This window comes from Gopherus evgoodei, chromosome 3 (assembly GCF_007399415.2).
Source record: "Gopherus evgoodei ecotype Sinaloan lineage chromosome 3, rGopEvg1_v1.p, whole genome shotgun sequence".
Taxonomy (NCBI): domain Eukaryota; kingdom Metazoa; phylum Chordata; order Testudines; family Testudinidae; genus Gopherus; species Gopherus evgoodei.
In genome coordinates this window covers 108,923,342-108,942,442 of record NC_044324.1, presented here as the reverse complement: position 1 = coordinate 108,942,442, position 19,101 = coordinate 108,923,342, and the positions used below count along the sequence as shown (strand labels likewise).

Here is a 19,101-nt window from a genome sequence, read left to right as displayed (position 1 = left end):
CAAAAATCTGCATGGATTATGGCCTTTCAAATCCAAAACCAAGGGTTGTTTGGGTCAGAGCTCCATTTTATCCATACCAAAGGTTGTAGCTAGGGTACTGTTTCATAAAAGATTCTGGTTCTGGCCCTTATCTATATTGAACATAAACCTATCACACAGGACTATTATGAAAATCAGTGTTTGATGAGCACTTTGAGATTCAAATACACCTCTACCTCGATATAACACAACCCGATATAACACGATTTCGGATATAACGGATACATCGCTCCGGGGGGGCGGGGATGCATACCCAGGCGGATCAAAGCAAATTCAGTATAACGCGGCTTCACCTATAACACGATAAGATTTTTTGGCTCCTGAGGACAGCATTATATTGGGGTAGAGGTGTATTAAAATGTGCTATTTATGCCAGAAGCATCATTATTTACCTTTTGGATTATCAGTGGAACATATTCATATCCAATAATCCTCAGCCTTGACATACCCAGAGTGCTCATCCTGCAACCTCCATCTCAGTGAAAATCACTCATTACTAGCTTACAACCCCAATCATCATAATCTTCCCATTTAAATTTAAGAACTATAACCTGTTTATTGCTTGGTGTGCCACATGCTTTAGAAGCAGATTTCCATTTTACACCATGCAAACAATTTCTCGTTAAACAACCAGCCAGCTCCTCTGGAACGTGTTTCAATATATCTAATGTGTATTCATTCTGATTTGCAAGTATATAGAGAAATTCCATTGGAATTGATCATGTTTCTCAGCCTTTCATTCAGACAAGAAACAGACTCATTTCAGTTTACAAATACTCAAGTAAATTGGCTTTTTTCAGTTGCTGTCTTGGATGAGAGGCTTTTTGCTATCTTCACTGAAATAGAGATTCTGTCAAGGTAACATATTATGGGCTCAATACACAGTACTTCCTTCACAATTGGCTGGGTAAATATATATTTTTTAAGTACATAGTGTTTCATTGAGCTAGTGAACACATATTCAAGACAGAAATGAACAGGGATCTGTAAGGAAAAAAGTTTAGATCTATGCCTAGATATTACAACGATGCTTGCAGTATAAGAGCTGTTGTGACAATTGGTCTATAACTTTTGCCTACTTCGGAATTTACCATGGAAAGTAGGTCATGTTATTTTCAATAAAACATGTTATAAACAGGTGCAAGAGAATCACACAGAGAAACTAAATTAGTCTAAACATAACATGACAAGTTGATATGATTCAAGGATTGTGTTAAAATTATACTTGTTAAAAACAGGAGACTTGGAACCAGAGGTTAATGAGCCAAAACTGGTATATCTGATATTAGGTCTAATTGGAGGACAAAGTAATGATGGGATGGGCTATTCCTCGCATCACTCCCTTTTGGGGTTCTTAAAGAAAGATTTTTGCAGGGAAAGTATGAAAGAACAAAACAAAGAACAGACTGAAAAACCAGTCAGACTTCATTGGAATGAGTTTCACCATCATGGCTGCCACCTCCACCTTTTCCTGGGAACCCAGCCCTTCATCATCCTAATCCTGATCAGAACAGGCCAGAAAGAGAGGGACCCAGGTGACATCGCACCCCTACCAGCTCCATCTGAATCCCAAACACCACATGGGATGACAATTATCATCATCCTTGATCCCATCTAAGAGACTATCAAACAAGACTTCAAAGACTTTAACAACAATAACACCACCAAGAGTTCCAGTCCCAAAGCGTTTAAAATCTAAGACAACAGGCATTGAGTAACAAATAACTGGAGGTAACAGGGGAGCAAGGATATAGGTACTGTGGCCAGAAATGTGATTATGTAGCCTAGTTGTATGCACAGATGGTTTTGAGTTTGCTAATTTTAAATATATATAAGATAAGTGTCAGAACTCCCTTACTGGCCTTCTAGCCAGCCATCACAAATTGTCCTTTTCCATAAGCAACATAGTATAAAAGGATCTTGTGGAGGGACTTCAAGGAAGGAGGAAGAGTGGCTTTACAGCCTTTTTCAGGGAAGGTATTCTGTCCTTCTGCATGGACTGCTTCAGGGACGGTATTCCATGAATGAAGGCTGAGATGGAAAAAAAGACTGGAGGAGTTTGTTGGAGATGTGGACAAATGGACAACTGAGGCTGGCATCACTGGAAGAATTAAGAGTTATAGGGCAATATGACAAGTTACAAGAACAAGTAAGCAAGGAGAGACAGAGGTGTTAGAGACCTTAAAGGGGGGTGGGGTTGGGGCTGTATCTGATACAATAGAGAAGACAGAGCCAGTAGAGAAACTAAAAGAGTGTTCTAACCTAGATGGAGCTGAAGAGGGTTGTCAGGAAGGAGGAGCTTCTGTCAAGCTAGGAGATGATGAGGGCCTAGACAAAAGGTTTAATGGTGTGAAGAGAGGGAAAAAATGTCAAGACATCCAGGTAGACGTGTTAAAGAGAGACACTGAAATATGGAATTGGATGGATTGAGACACTAGAGAATGACTGTGGAGAAAGATGAGGAGTGGACAAATGATAAAGCTCTGAAGGACACCACCAGAAAGAGGAAGAGGGGAGCAGCAGAACCTATCAGAAGAAACACTGGCGCAATGACTACAGAGGTAGGAGGAGAACCAGGGGAAGACAAGAATCACAAAAGCAAGGGAGGACAAGGTTTCAAGAAGGGCATGGTGGATATAGTTATTTTGAATCAGGTTTAAAATCCTGATCACCGCAGTACAAAACTGTAGAATGCCCCCTGTGGTTCATTCAGCAGGTATGAAAAATAAACTACTGTAGCTGACAGCTACCTGGAGACATGCATGCATGCATGGCACCACCTTTCTTTAATTTAAGGCCTTTTTCTCTCAAAATGATAGCCTCATTATTTTACTAAAGAGACTGAACATCAGCAGTAGCAGATGTTTGAATAAAAGGTATCCCTTTTAATAGCATGAAGGTAGCCTTTAGTTTTTTAAACCCTTCATCTATAACCTGTGCACTCTCATCCACAGGTTTGCTAAAGACATCACATTGTCTTGCTGTGTCTTTTCTAACCCTGGGAGTCATGTTCTCTTCAGTTTCTATACAATTTCCTATTAATCTGTGTGATATACTGTTCCTTTCACTTCTGTATTAATCACTCTATCATTCTATCTAGAATCTTTAATCATGCTATTTAACTCATGTAAGCAGTACATGGCTGATGTAGTAGATTTTGTACCTCTGGGTTCTGTATTTACAGCTCTGTTGTGCTTCTTTTATGTTCCATTGAATTACTTGGGGAAAAAAAGATCATTAGAGTATTTCTTATCAATGGTGTACAATTAGTCCAATTTAAAAACTTTCTTAAAACCTGACCTTGAAGTTCTGCTGCACTCCAACCAAATGTCAACAACAACAACAAAAACATTGTTTCCAAGCTACAAGAAAGCAGCATGTTCTCTATTTGAAGATGGCTTTTATAAAGAAACTAAGGTAAAAAATTTATAATCCTACAGTAATAATAGAGATGGTAGGTAAATGTGACATCTTTCAAAGGGACTTTTCCTAGTTTTCAAATGCAAATAGGCACTCAGAAGAAAAGAGAGGATAAGATTAAGATTCTGCTTTATTTTAATCTCTGTCTCTGAAAGAGAAAGCTCTTTGCTGTTGGCAAGAGGACTAGAAAATCCTTTACAAGGATGCAACTGCATGCTGTGTGCTTCATGCATGCATCCTGCTTCCCAGCACAGAATCAGGAGACATGCTATAAGCTAAGTTTGGGGAGAGGTTTAGTGTGTGTGTACATTTGAATGCCAGTATCTATTACATTTCAGAGAACCATGGAATAATGGGAAAAGCCAACATAAAGAGAGTCCAGTTGGGAATATTCTTCCCAACGTGCACATGCCTGCAGGCTGCAAAACTGAAAGACAGTATGAGAGAACGCTGGGAGAGCACAGGCGGATTAGTGACCATGTGAATGAATTACCACTGGTCTGCTGTGAGGGCTGGCTTGGTGAAGGGAGATGATTTAGTTTTCATTTTAACAATGTTGTGCACAATGTCTAACACTGTAACTGTAATCTAACTGTAATCTTACCTCCTTCCACATGTTTCTCATCCTTGACACAAGTAGTATGTAAAGACCCAACTGGATCACAGGAACATGGCTGGCACGGGTTAGGGTCATCTGGTAATACCTAAATAAATAAATAAAAGTACAACAAAAAACAAAACCCAGTGAGTTTCAAAGCTAAATCTTACCTTTTAAATATTAGAAACTGGTACTTAATTTAAAAAAAACCCAACAACAACAAAATCAGGATTGAATCATACTGGGTTTAGGGTTTGTTTGTTTGTTTCAAATAAATGTGCAAGTTTTAACAAACACTGAAACAGCATTGTTCATTCAGTCTATTAGTTTGTTATTCAGTCTGCATGTTAATCTTAGCAAATTTTTACCAAAGAGACACTCAAGTAATTGAGGTTCCAAATTTAGTTTGTTAAAGAAAAACAGTTGTATATAAACTAATGTTAACAGAAATATTTTTATCGTTTTTAATTATGGTGAGTGAAAGCATTCTTTAGTTTTTAAAGCTTTTTTGGTTTCTAGTAGTTCAGTTACACAGTCCGAGATGAGTTAAAAACAATAACTACAGGATAAATGAAGAAAAATGAACACTAGACAATTGAACAATTTGCTTTCACCTTCCATTTTTTCATCTTAGAAAAGGAACCAGACAAGACCCAGATGTTGTTGTGCCTGGGACAAAAAGTAAAAAGTGCAGAGAACTCTAGATGTCCAGATTCCATCATTCTTTTTTTCCTGAGGGCAGCAGAGGATTTACATGGAAGGGGATGGAATTTGTATTGATTATGACTGGCAAGTGCAAACATATTTCCCTCTGTAAGTACCCCCATCATTTTGGGACCCCATGTAGCTGTTCATTTCAAGTGTCCTTAAGGTCAGTTGACCTCTACTTGGTGTTGCCTGATGAATTGGGCACAAGCAGTAAAGAGCTATCATATTGGTTGTAAAAGCTTATTAACACTTCCATTCTGTGCCTGATCCCCAACAACTCAGGAGACAAGACCCAGCACAGATTGAACCTTTTGTATCCTCACTCTTATTCCAAGATTCAGCATTTTTAGCATTGATAAACCAGCATCTCTGAACACTGAAAGCTGCTAAAGACACACTGAAACTTGAGAATGTTTTCACAGTCTTTTTCCATTATTAGGAAGAGAGAACATTCTCGTGGTTAAGACAAAGACGTTAGAGTGGTATTTTCAAAAGTGCCTAAGTGACTTCAGAGCACAATTCTTATTGACAGTTAATGGAACTTGTGCTCCTATATGTCATTCATTCATTTTTGAAAATACCACCATATGACTTGGGACGTGAGAGTTCTATTCCCAGGCTGGCCATACTCTTTCTTTGTGACCTTGGACAAGTCATTTAGCCCTATATTTTCAAAAGCCTAGCCTTCCTGCTGTATTTTCAAAAGCTTGTCCACATTTTCTATACTCGCAGTTGATTGTGGACACAAAAATTAGTAGTTGGAGGACTGCTTAAATTTTGCTCCAAAATCAGTTTAACCATCCAGCTGGTGACAAGAGACCAAAACTCTTTCTTCTATATGCTTTAAAGACAAAGTCCAACCTTGCTATATAGGGGGAATTTTTAATTTTGTTCATTTGTTGTTAGTCTCCATGGTAGTAGAGGGAAGAACAATCAGGCCCAGTGGCCAAACTTTGCTGAACTGAGGGCCACAATGATAATGTACCAGGAACCTCCAGTCACCCAAGAGGCACACATAAACAGAATAGAGAGCAGCTCTCTGGATCTTTAATACAGAGTGACGACAGCCCATGGAGCTAATGGATCCCAGTATGTCATGCTTCTTCTCATGGCCTCAATTCAAACTGAGATGGAGCATCACCTTCTGGAATTTAGCGTAGCATTTCCACAGACCGTATCTCTTTCTACTGAAGTGGAAGGCATCCCCAGGATACATTGTAGAATTTTGTTGATTATGTCTGGTTTGCAACTGCATTTTGGCCATGGCTGATAAAGGTCAGGAGATGCTAACAGATTGATTTAGAAGTACTACTACATTATATTTTAAGATCTTAAACAAATTAGAGATTCTCCTTTCTCCCAATTTCCTCACTACCCCCAACAACTACAGAAATATCTCTCTGCTTTCTGAGAATGTATGCTGAAATTCTCTATGATGCAAAAGCTGTGTTTACAGGAGTTCATCATCCTTTAATTCAAACTGAAGTATTAGCTGGAGGCCCTGACCTTAAGTACATTCCTTCGTATCAACACAATTTGCTTTCATATTCCTGTGAACATCTACTTTACAGATTTCCAACTGTGAAAGGCGACTAGTTTGCTGTCAGATTTAGAACTTAACCTTCATAAAATAGCAATCAAAAGTGTGTCTTCTCTACTTAATAACCTAACTCCCCACACAGAAGTGATAGCTTGAACTACACAGAAGTGACAGCAGAGCATACTTTACCCCTTTCGGCCTGAAGTAGCCATCAGTGCAGGTCTCACAGTTTATGCCTGCAGTGTTGTATGTACAATTAATACACACTCCACCCCCAGTGTATTCTCCATGGATATTCAAACTCTGATTTCTGTCTGCAACAGTCTGATCATAGTAACATTCCTTAGTCTTCCCATGACAATTGCATTCTGAAAAAGAGACAACTATAATAGCAAACCTCACACCCAGGCTACAGACATTCAGAAATAAAATTTTTACTGAAGTCTTAACAGCATTATTTCATCTTTTTGACATCTATGCCATGAACATTGAAACAAATAGCACCTTTACTCATGAGCATACCACTTCTTCAGCTCTTAAATATAATAAGGTCCACTCACAAATGGTGCCTGGAGTTCCTTCAGATAATATTTCTTTCTAGGAGTCTTGTCTTTGGAAAAAGCCCTAAAAGCTCTTTTTTAAAAAAAAAATGCTGCAATATGCCATTTTAAATTGGTGATCCCATAACATTTTGCTGAATGCATATGTTGCTCATGAGAAAGTTGGATAGTACAAGACAAGAAGAAGATACAAGAACTACAAAGAATCTATTGAAATGTTAAAACTGTTAGCTATATTAATATTCATCAAAGCTAAAAAGGAAGCTCATTGGAAGTACTTCATCTACATATAATGCATGTTGGAGATGGTCAGAACAGAGACTTTGAATCCAACCCCCTTCAAATTTCAGGGCAGTTCAAATTTGAATCTTCAGATCCAAAATTGCCCCCTTTGGCTTTTGTTCCATGCTGGACCCAAAATTACAGGAGAACAATATTCTGGTTTGTTTCGTGAGATTTCCAGTATTAAAATGTGTAAAACAGTCCGCAAGATTTCAGCACTATTGAATCAACCCTTTTACCATGATTTGGCCTCAGATCCCCAACCTTAGGCTCAACTTAACCGGGATCTAAATTCCACTTCCCTGGCCAACCTCTAATATTTTCCTGTGTGTTATAAACAAGTTTGGTGCCTGGTTTGTATATAAGTAAAATGTTGGTAATTATCATTTCTAAATTTTAATAAAGAGGAATCCCTAATCCAAAGCCCGTTGAACTCAGAGGGAGTCTTTCCATTGACTTCAGCATGCTTTGGATCAGACCCTATGGGCTCGTTTGCACTATTTAGGTACAGCCCTGGACCTAAAGGGCTGCAAAGAGCATTAGAATAAATGCATCTGCACTCCTGTAGCCACATGAACATTCATGTACAGTAGTAACATTGCATTTTAATAGGTTCAGAAATTAAGGTAGTTTGTGAACATTAGTGTTAACTATTACTATTAGAGATGGGAGAAATTCCAGCTTTTTGAACCTTGTTTTCATTTCAAACCAGAATGAAAAGTTGAATATCAATATTTTTCACAAAATGTAAAGTTTGAAAAAATGATTTGGAAATATCAAATTATTTCATTAGATAATGTTGAAACATTTCATATAAATATATAAATATCTTAGTCAAAATGAATTGAATTGAAATTAACCATCTTTACCTTATCAAAACAAAATGAGAAAGTCAAAACAAATTGTTTTGATATTCTCCTGTGCCAATTTTGATTAAATTTTCAATTCTCAAAACATTTCAATTTTGACAAAACTCCATTTTTTGGTGGAAATCTGTTTAATCAAAACTTTTTCAACCACATGTATTTATTATGTGGTAAAAAATAGCATAGTGGATCTGAACAACATGTGGTTTACATTTACAATCACTTGCAAGTGTTATTTTGAAGTTAAATGAATTCTGCAGAGTCTTAAGGACTAAATACTACTCAGAGCTGATCAGGAGTTAAGCTAACACTTTTTTATTTTGCTTTGCTTTTTTATAACTTACCTTCACACTCAGATTTGACCAGGAATGTCCCAGCTCGCCAGGGCTTTTGATTAAAACCGGGACAGCAATGATCACAACTTTCTCCACATGTGTTGTGCTCACATTGACAAGTCGATCTCTAATTGACATTAAAAAAAAGAAAACAAAGTATTAACACAGCATGATGTTAGAACAAAGCAAAGAGAAGAGCTCTGAGACAGATGGAGGTTAGGAATACATGCAAACCAGCCCACCTATGACTGACACTCTCTCTTATATTATCCTGTTTTCTTCAGTGGTCCTTTAAAATCTATTCATCATATTTTTATAATGATCTTAAATATTTGACACCCGTCCCCTTCCAGCAATACATTTATGCAAATTATTGCAAACAAAGTGATCTACACCAGATTCCATGTATATTTCATTTATTTTTTTCTATGTATTATTTAACACAATTCGGACAAATATTTGCATAGTGGCAGAATAGGATACTTCATCTCACTGCAACCCCTCCCTGTGTTGCATAGGCAGAACTTCGAAACAGAATTTTCTAGAGAACCCTTTCTGGGTCTGCAATGTTACCATCACTCTTCCAAGGCAAGCCCAATGGATAGGCATAGCTCTAAGGTTCTGGTGGTAGTGTGACAGCTGTTCTTTGAGAATAACTGCAGAAATGGTGCAGCATTTCTTATGCAGATCTTATTTAAAAGGCTTATAAGAATAAAACCAACAGGATTCTATAGAAATTATTCAGAACTATAGATATTTTTACAGAACAAGATTTTTCTAGAGGGCTTTTGAAATATCCTATTTCATTTTATAGCAGGGATATGATTTTCTATTAAATTATATAGGATGGTTCAGAATCCTATATAAAGATTATTATTTTCTATAAAATTTTATAGGATTTCTCCATCAAGGAAACCTGGGTGTGATCTCACCCTGTTGCATGCTAGTAGCATTATAGATAAATTCAGCAATTTCATTTCACGCATGTGTATGGAATTGGGAAGAAGCTGGAGAATCAGTCTTACACTGAATTCTTTACTTGATTATGTTCTGATAGAGTTGAACTTGAGTGGAAAGCTAAAAATATAGAAGAAATTATAACCATTAAATTGTTGATGTTTGTTTGTTTAAGAAGAATCATGATTAATACCATGGAAGGAATAGAAAGACTGAGGGCTTTCAGTCTCCAAAGCTAAATCATGTAACTTGCTATCAGAGCTGGAGAGTTTTCAAAATGAATGGATTTATTCAACGTCTTTATTTTTTAAGAGAAAATCGTTCACTGTTACCGTGATGGTGGATTTCAAAGTTCATCATTCTGACTGCCAACGTTATTTCACCCTGGCACAGGTTTTGGTTATATTGTCTAAGTGGGGAACAGACATCAACTCACAGAACTCTGTCAGTGGGGAATATTCATTTTCTACACCATGAACAAGGAATCTAGAAATATACATACGTTAGTTGCTGGATCCAAAGGACAAGCCCTTGCATGGCCAGAACAGATACACATGCCTCCAACAGATATATCTTTTACAGAATAGTAATACTGTAAGACAAAACAGAGAAGGAATTGCCAAATGGATTGCAAGCTGCAGGTGGCCAAGTACTGAAACTGCTTATTTTATTTCCTTTTTATGTATTATAAATACAGCAGATGGTAGATAGGTAACTGCTTCCTGAACATCAGATTCGGGCCTCAGTGAAAAAGAAAAGGGATCAAATTCTCTGCTGGTGTAAGTTGTCATTATTCCATTAAAGTCAGGGGAACAGCACCAATTAATACACCATAGAATTTGGCTCACAGTTTATATACAGCACACAGATATAGAAAAAATAAAGGCTAAATATTCACAACATAAATAAGCAGGTCATATATGTAGATTTTACACCTGTGAAGGAAGAAAGCTCAGAACACATGATGAAAATACATTGATAGTAATAGTACAAAATTACTCAGCAAATACATACTATGTATTAAAGAAAGAACTCTCTTTTTTTTTAAACAAATGCTATCTATCAAAGGCCTTTGGTCATCTCAAAAGGTAATGTTTTGGCATGCCCCAGACAGTGAGAAGTACAGTTAAAATTTCCAGCTGGTCTGCAGATTGACTTGATAGGAAATGGGGGTGGAGAGAAGGGAGAATTCCCTCTCCTGTTTAATAATATGGAATATCAGGGCTGGAAGGGACCTCAGGAGGTCATCTTCTAATCCAACCCCCTGCTCAAACCAGGACGAATCCCCAGACGCCAAAATGGCCCCCTCAAGGATTGAACTCACAACCCTGGGTTTAGTAGGCCAATCTCAAACCAATAACCTATCCTCATAGTTTGTCAGTCCACCCATTGATGATTCCCTTCTGATTTTGGTGGGGCTAAATGGCCCAGACAAAAGCCAGGAATGCATCCATGGTAGTGAAAAAATACTTGCAAGACCCTTCACATAAATAGACTTCAGTAGGGCTAAACTGCTTATATATGAGAGAGATTTATGGCTGGTCTTGCAGATTCCACACTAGAACCCCCAGATGCATATAACCATACAAAACTTAATTGGCAGTAGCATAGCTGCACAAGATTCTGTAGAAGACTGAAGACAAGGTCTGGCTTGGCAGGGACCTCTCACCCAGCTTAATTACACTGAAAATATCCCCTAACTAAGCTGAACACACTCACTCTTAGTCTTTCCTCAGATGGAAGTCTTCACATTACTCTGATATTTGTCATTGCCTGTCTTTGCACATGTTATATTTCTGCCATATCCTTTTCCCAACGAGGGATCAGAACTGCACACTGTTCTTCAGATGAGGACACACCACTGATTTACCTAAAGCAGAAGTGGGCAAACTATGGCCCACAGGACTGTCCTGCCCTGCCCTTGAGCTCCCAGGTGAGGAGGCTAGCCCCTGGCCCCTCCCCTGCAGCCACGCCACCGCGTGGGCAACACTCAGGCTCCTACTGAGCAGCATGGCAGTGTGTCTGGCTCCAGCCAGGGGGCATGGCTGCCAGACATGCTGCTCTGAGCAGCATGGTAAGGGGGTGGGAGTCAGGGGTTTGGATAAGGGGTGGAGGGTCCCGAGGGGCAGTCAGGGGACAGGGAGCAGGATGTGGTTGGATGGGGTGGAGGTTCTGGGGGACGGTCAGGAGACAAGGAGGATTGGATAAGCATGAGAGTCCTGGGGGGCCTGTCAGGGGGGGGTGTTGATAGGGGTGAGTGGATGGGGAGCGGGGGGGTTGGATAGGCGTGGGGTCCTGGGGCACCTGTCAAGGGGCAGGGCTGTGGGTAAGAGTCAAAGAAGTCAGGGGACTTGGAGTGGGGAGTTGGATAGGGTGTGGGAGCCTGGGAGGGGGCAGTTAGGGGACAAGGAGCAGGGGAGGTTGGATGGGTGGGAGGTTCTGAGGGGTGCAGTCAGGGGGCCAGAAGTGGGAGGGGTGAGATAGGGGGCGGGGGCCAGGCTGTTTGGAGAGGCACAGCCTCTCCGTACCTGGCCCTCCATACAGTTCTGCAATCCCAATGAGGCCCACAGGCCAAAAAGTTTGCCCACTCCGACCTAATGGCATTATAATACTATTAGTATTACTTTCCATTCTAACATTTTTTAAACCACTGGTGCATCTTGAAGAAAGCCTTTTCACTGAGCTATTGCAATGTTTTTTTTCATGAGTAGTTACAATTAATTTTAAACCAGCAAAAATATATGAGCAGTTCAAATAATTCCTTCCACTGTGCATTTGTCAAAAGCTAATTTCAACTGCCATCTTGTTGACTATTCACTTAGTCTGATTAGCATTCACTGAAGCACCTCACATTCTTCTATAATCTTGGCTAGCCTGTGTAATTTTGGGTTATTTTCAAATGTTGCTAATTTACTACTCATCCCCTTTTCATTACATTAAACAATAGAAGATCTAGTATGTAACCTTGGACACATATTGAAAATTGTTAAACTGTTGCCATATTGAAAATTGACCATTTTTGCCTAACCTTTGTTTTCTGTCACTTAGCCTAAAGTTTACTCTAAACATGTGTCAGTCAATATGGCCCCAAAGGGGCTGTTGAGGCAGCAGGGAATGAGTGGATGGGATACAAGGGAATCTTTCCCCTGTCCACAACATCTGGATGCAGCAACCACAGGTAGGAAGTAGTATAGAAACCACTGTGCTAGTTCTAACTACCTGTGGATCCTCCTACTGGGGCTTGAGCAGCACAAGGCGGCCTTAGCTAGAGGATTCAGTTGTCAAACCTGTTTAGTTTAGATCAGCTGTGCATCCTGTCTTGAGATATGAGCAATTAGCTTCCAGAATATTACCGTCTACAGTTAAGAACTATTAAAATAAATAACATTCACAGCAATGGAAGAATCATTGTTTCACCTTAAAGACATATTGTCAGTAAGTGGGGAAGGATAATCAGATTTTGACCTTAGGATTTACGAGGTTTATTTTCCCCTCATAAAAATTATTTCAAGTCTCTTCCCCACACCCAAACTATCAAGTATACCTAGTTGCTAGCTGGTATTCACACAGCTGGGAAGTTTCCTACAAGCACTAGTGTAACACCAAAGTCCTAAAACTTTAGTTACCAAATGGAATATGTCTTCGAAATGACAACATATAGAGTAAAACACTAAACTGTGCAGAGATGAGAATGAAAGCACTGCACACCCCCTTTTCTTATACAATAAAACGTGTTTTAAAACTGATATGATTAATAATAATGAAAGAAATCTCTTGAACGGGGTGGCTCCTGACCCGAGCATGCCAAGCGCTTGCATGGGGTGGCATGCTGTTGGGGGCACTCTGCCGGCTTGCCTGCGGAGGGTCCGCTGGTCCTGTGGCTCCGGTGGACCTCCCACAGGCTTCGGTGGAGCCGCAGGACCAGCGGACCCTCTGCAGGCACAGCTGCGGGAGGTCCACAGGAGCCGCAGGACTGGTGACTGGCAGAGTGCCCCCTGCGGCATGCCGCCGTGCTTGGGCCGCCCCTGCTCTTGAATTAAAATGTTAACGCCAGTATTGTGCAATGATCCAAAGGATATTGAGGGGATGGCATGAGGAGCAAAAGACATTATCTGACAAAGCAGCAAAGAATCCTGTGGCACCTTATAGACTACAGACGTTTTGGAGCATGAGCTTTCGTGGGTGAATACCCACTTCATCAGATGGATGTAGTGGAAATTTCCAGGGGCAGGTATATATATATACATGCAGGCAAGCTAGAGATAATGAGGTAGTTCAATAAGGGAGGATGAGGCCCTGTTCTAGCAGTCGAGGTTTGAAAACCAAGGGAGGAGAAACTGGCTTTGTAATTGGCAAGCCATTCACAGTCTTTGTTTAATCCTGAGCTGATGGTATCAAATTTGCAGATGAACTGAAGCTCAGCAGTTTCTTTTTGAAGTCTGGTCCTGAAGTTTTTTTGCTGCAGGATGGCCACCTTAAGGTCTGCTATAGTGTGGCCAGGGAGGTTGAAGCGTTCTCCTACAGGTTTTTGTATATTGCCATTCCTAATATCTGATTTGTGTCTGTTTATCCTTTTCCATAGTGACTGTCCAGTCTGGCCGATGTACATAGCAGAGGGGCATTGCTGGCATATGATGGTGTATATTACATTGGTGGAGGTGCAGGTGAATGAACCAGTGATGGTGTGGCTGATCTGGTTAGGTCCTGTGATGGTGTCGCTGGTGTAGATATGTGGGCAGAGTTGGCATCGAGGTTTGTCGCATGGATTGGTTCCTGAGCTAGAGTTACTATGGTGCGGTGTGCAATTACTGGTGAGAATATGTTTCAGGTTGGCAGGTTGCCTGCGGGCAAGGACTGGCCTGCCACCTAAGGCCTGTGAAAGTGTGAGATCATTGTCCAGGATGGGTTTTAGATCCCTGATGTTGTGTTGGAGACGTTTTAGCTGGGGACTGTATGTGATGGCCAGTGGAGTCCTGTTGATTTCTTTCTTGGGTTTGTCTTGCAGTAGGAGGCTTCTGGGTACATGTCTGGTTCTGTTGATCTGTTTCCTTATTTCCTCGTGCGGGTATTGTAGTTTTGAGAATGCTTGGTGGAGATTTTGTAGGTGTTGGTCTCTCTCTGAGGGGTTAGAGCACATGCGGTTGTACCTCAGTGCTTGGCTGCAGACAATGGATCATGTGATGTACCCGGGATGGAAGCTGGAGGCATGAAGGTAGGCATAGCGGTCGGTAGGTTTTCGGTATAGGGTGGTGGTAATGTGACCATCACTTATTTGCACCGTGGTGTCTAGGAAGTGGACCTCCTGTGTAGATTGCTTTTACAGATCCAGACTAACACGGCTACCCCTCTGATATTATCTGACAACAATCTCCTGCAGATCATTTGCACAATAATCCCATAAATCTTTACAGCCAGAGTTGCACTGCTACTGGTTCTTCAAGTTAATAACACCATTAAACAGAAAATATAAACAAACTTTCCCTTCTGCTAAGGTGAAAAAAAAAAAGACTGAAGAAAGGGAAAACCATTTATTTGCCACTGGGAGTTTGACAGCTAACTGAAGTTATTCATATTCTGTCAAGATTTCCTGTGGTGATCAAAGGCAGATACAATATTAGTAAGGATAGTCCAGCATCTATTATACAATTCTGTGTCTTTACCAGAACTTACCCTCCTTGTAACTATGTGGTCAATTTCACTGGGATCTTTGTGAGCAAACATCATTAAATCAGCATTCAGCGTCCGTATCCTCTGAAACCTCAGTCGAATAAAGCGAGCTGAGGTGAATTCCAGCAATACTCGGGAAGGATCATCAGCACTAGGTCTTCCATTGATCAATGATGTGTGAATCTAAAGACAGAATTATTGAAATGATCAGGTTACATGAATATTGCTTGTGAAGATACCAGCAAATGTCATGGTTATGGTGTCAAAAAAAATAAGGAGGCAGGTGAGCATGTACTATTTCAAACATTTTCTTTTTTAGAAAGCAAATATCGCTCTGCCCACCCAAAAAATGATTTATTGTATATTGAACAGCTTTTAGCACAACTGACTCCAACTAATATATAAATCATAAATAATAATATGTCCAAACCTAAGGCAGATAACTTCTCCTGTTCTAGACTGATCTCCTATTAAGTCTTTAAGCAAGAAATTTAAGAAAAGGGATTACAGGGGAAGTGTTCTAGGAAAAGTTCTGCCAGAAGAAAACATCACATGTAATAAAATACTATTCTTGAGCACTTGTGGAAAACCAAAACATTTTACTCTATGGTCTGGAGTGTTAACTTTTGATTGGTGTGACTTTATTAGATGATTTCTTGAGGTCCCTTCCAGAAACTACATTCTATTATTCTATTACTAGCTGATGAACAAAAAGAACATGACTGCATTTTCAGATCCCAGACTGAATATGCAGGGCTGGAGTGGAGAATGAAGGAGTTTTAGTTAAGTGATCATGATAGGGTTAACTAGGTTGCCCAGATTGTTACAGGATATAGAGCCATGCACCACTCCTCCCTGACTTCCTGTTTTGAAAGTAAGAGTTTTCTCCCTCCCACACACACTTTTGAGGCAGTGGAATAAAGCAAATTCCTGTCTACAGTCCTGTCTTAGACTCATAGACTCATAGGTCAGAAGGGACCAATATGATCATCTAGTCTGACCTCCTGCACAAGGCAGGCCACAGAACCCTACCCATCCCCTTTTATACAACCCCTAATCCAGGACTGAGTTATTGAAATCCTCAAAACTGGTTTGAAGACCTCAAACTGCAGAGAATCCAGCAGCAAGCGACCCATGCCCCACGCTGCAGAGGAAGGCAAAAAACCTCCAGGGCCCCTGCCAATCCGCCCTGGAGGAAAATTCCTTCCCGACCCCAAATATGGCGATCAGCTAAACCCTGAGCATGTGGGCAAGACTCACCAGCCAGCACCCAAGAAGGAATTCTCCACAGTAACTCAGTTACATCTCCCCGCAGACCATTGAGCAGACTTATCTGGTGATAATCCAAGATCAATTGCCCAAATTAAACTATCCTATCATAACATCCCCTCCATATACTTATCAAGCTTAGTCTTGAAGCCAGATAAGTCTTTTGCCCCCACTACTTCCCTCGGAAGGCTGTTCCAAAACTTCACTCCCCTAATGGTTAGAAACCTTCGTCTAATTTCAAGTCTAAACTTCCTAATATCCAGTTTGTACCCATTCGTCCTCGTGCCTACATTAGAAGTAAACTTAAATAATTCCTCTCCCTCCCTAACGTTAACCCCCCTGATATATTTATATAGAGCAAGCATATCCCCCCGCAGCCTTCTTTTGGCCAGGCTAAACAAGCCAAGCTCTTTGAGTCTCCTTTCATAAGGCAGGTTTTCCATTCCTCGGATCATCCTAGTAGCCCGTCTCTGGACCTGTTCCAGTTTGAATTCATCCTTCTTGAACATGGGACACCAGAACTGCACACAATATTCCAGATGGGGTCTCACCAGCGCCTTATATAACGGTACTAACACCTCCTTATCCTTGCTGGAAATACCTCGCCTAATGCATCCTAAAATCGCATTTGCTTTTTTGACAGCTGTATCACATTGGCGGCTCATAGTCATCCTGCTATCAACCAATACCCCAAGGTCCTTCTCCTCCTCTGTCGCTTCCAACTGATGCGTCCCCAACGTATATCTAAAATTCTTATTATTAATCCCTAAGTGCATGACCTTGCACTTTCCACTATTGTATTTCATCCTATTACTCTTACTCCAGTTTACAAGGTGGTCCAGATCTTCCTGAATAGTATCCCTGTCCTTCTCCGTGTTAGCAATACCCCCCAACTTTGTGTCATCTGCAAACTTTATTAGCACATTCCCGCTCTTTGTGCCAAGGTCAGTAATAAAAAGGTTAAATAAGATCGGTTCCAAAACCGATCCTTGAGGGACTCCACTAGTAACCTCCTTCCAGCCTGACAGTTCACCCTTCAATACGACCCGCTGGAGTCTCCCCTTTAACCAGTTCCTTATCCACCTTACAACTTTCATATTCATCCCCATCTTTTCCAATTTAACTAACAGTTCCCCATGTGGAACCATGTCAAACGCCTTACTGAAATCGAGGTAAATTAGATCTACCGCATTTCCTTTATCTAAGTAATCCGTCACCTTCTCAAAGAAGGAGATCAGATTGGTTTGGCACGATCTACCTTTAGTAAATCCATGTTGTAATTCGTCCCAATTACCATTGACCTCTATGTCCTTGACTACTTTCTCCCTTAAAATTTTTTCTATGACCTGACATACTACAGACGTCAAGCTAACAGGCCTATAATTACCCGGATCACTTTTATTCCCTTTCTTAAAAATAGGGACTACGTTAGCAATCCTCCAGTCGTATGGCACAACCCCCGAGTTTATCGATTGCTTAAAAATTCTCGCTAACGGGCTCGCAATTTCACGCGCCAGTTCCTTTAATATCCTCGGATGGAGATTGTCCGGGCCCTCCGATTTTGTCCCATCAAGCTGTTCAAGTTTGGCCTCTACCTCAGTTGCGGTAATATCCACCTCCATATCTACATTCCCGCTTATCATACCTCCATCATTGCTAAACTCCTCACTAGTCTTATTAAAAACTGAGGCAAAGTACTTATTTAGATATTGGGCCATGCCTAGGTTGTCCTTAACCAGCATTCCATCCTCAGTGTATAGCGGCCCCACTTCTTCTTTCTTTGTTTTCTTCTTATTTATGTGGCTGTAGAACCTTTTACTATTGGTTTTGATTCCCTTTGCAAAGTCCAGTTCAATGCGGCTTTTAGCCTTCCTCACTTTATCCCTACATGTTCTGACCTCACCAAGGTAGCTTCCCTTGCTAATCCCGCCTTTCTTCCACTCCCTGTAAGCTTTCTGCTTTCTCCTAATCCCCTTTCTGAGTTGCTTGCTCATCCAGCTTGGCCTACAACTCCTGCCCATGTTTTTTTTCCCCTTTCTTGGGATGCAGGCTTCCGACAATTTCTGCAGCTGCGACTTAAAGTAATTCCAGGCCTCCTCCGCATTTAAATCCACAAGTTCCTCCGTCCAATCCACTTCCCTAACTAATTTCCTTAACTCTTTAAAATTAGCCCTCGAGAAGTCAAAAACCCTAATCCCAGATCTACATTTGTTTATCCTTCCATCTAGTTTGAACTGAATCAGCTCATGATCACTCGAACCAAGGTTTTCCCCTACCACCATTTCTTCTACGAGGTCCTCACTGCTCACCAAAACCAAATCTAAAATGGCATCCCCTCTCATAGGTACTTCAACTACTTGATGAAGAAATCCATCCGCTATCACATCCAGAAAAATCTGACCCCTATTATTCTTGCAAGCACTCGTCCTCCAGTCTATATCCGGGAAGTTGAAGTCTCCCATAATCACACATTTCCCCTTTGTGTTTACTTCATTAAAGACATTAAAGAGGTCTCTATCCATATCCAAATCAGATCCCGGCGGTCTATAGTACACCCCAAGCACTATCTCAGGGGAAACTCTAGTTGGTTTTTTACCCAGTGTGATTTTTGCCCAGACAGACTCTGTCTTATCCATTCCATCGCTTCTTATTTCATTACAGTTAATCTCATCATTGATGTACAAGGCTACTCCACCACCTTTGCCTTTCTTCCTGTCTTTTCTAAACAGCACATAGCCTTCAATACCTGTACTCCAGTCATGAGTACTATTCCACCAGGTTTCTGTTATCCCTATAATATCCAGTTTCACTTCCTGCACCAGTAGCTCCAGTTCCTCCATCTTGTTACCTAGGCTCCTCG

At 40.6% G+C, this 19,101-nt stretch overlaps 1 protein-coding gene across 1 annotated transcript in view; it reads right to left on the bottom strand.

Annotated features, from left to right (window-relative positions):
* LAMA2 (laminin subunit alpha 2) overlaps positions 1-19,101 on the bottom strand; it is a 377,975-nt gene that overhangs the window by 275,813 nt on the left and 83,061 nt on the right. The window contains exons 6-10 of the mRNA XM_030558337.1: positions 14,976-15,155; positions 9,808-9,897; positions 8,358-8,475; positions 6,495-6,673; positions 4,064-4,163 (exon numbers count right to left, since the gene is read on the bottom strand). Of these exons, the coding sequence (XP_030414197.1) occupies positions 4,064-4,163; positions 6,495-6,673; positions 8,358-8,475; positions 9,808-9,897; positions 14,976-15,155 (667 nt within the window). The remainder of the gene's footprint in view (positions 1-4,063; positions 4,164-6,494; positions 6,674-8,357; positions 8,476-9,807; positions 9,898-14,975; positions 15,156-19,101) is intronic.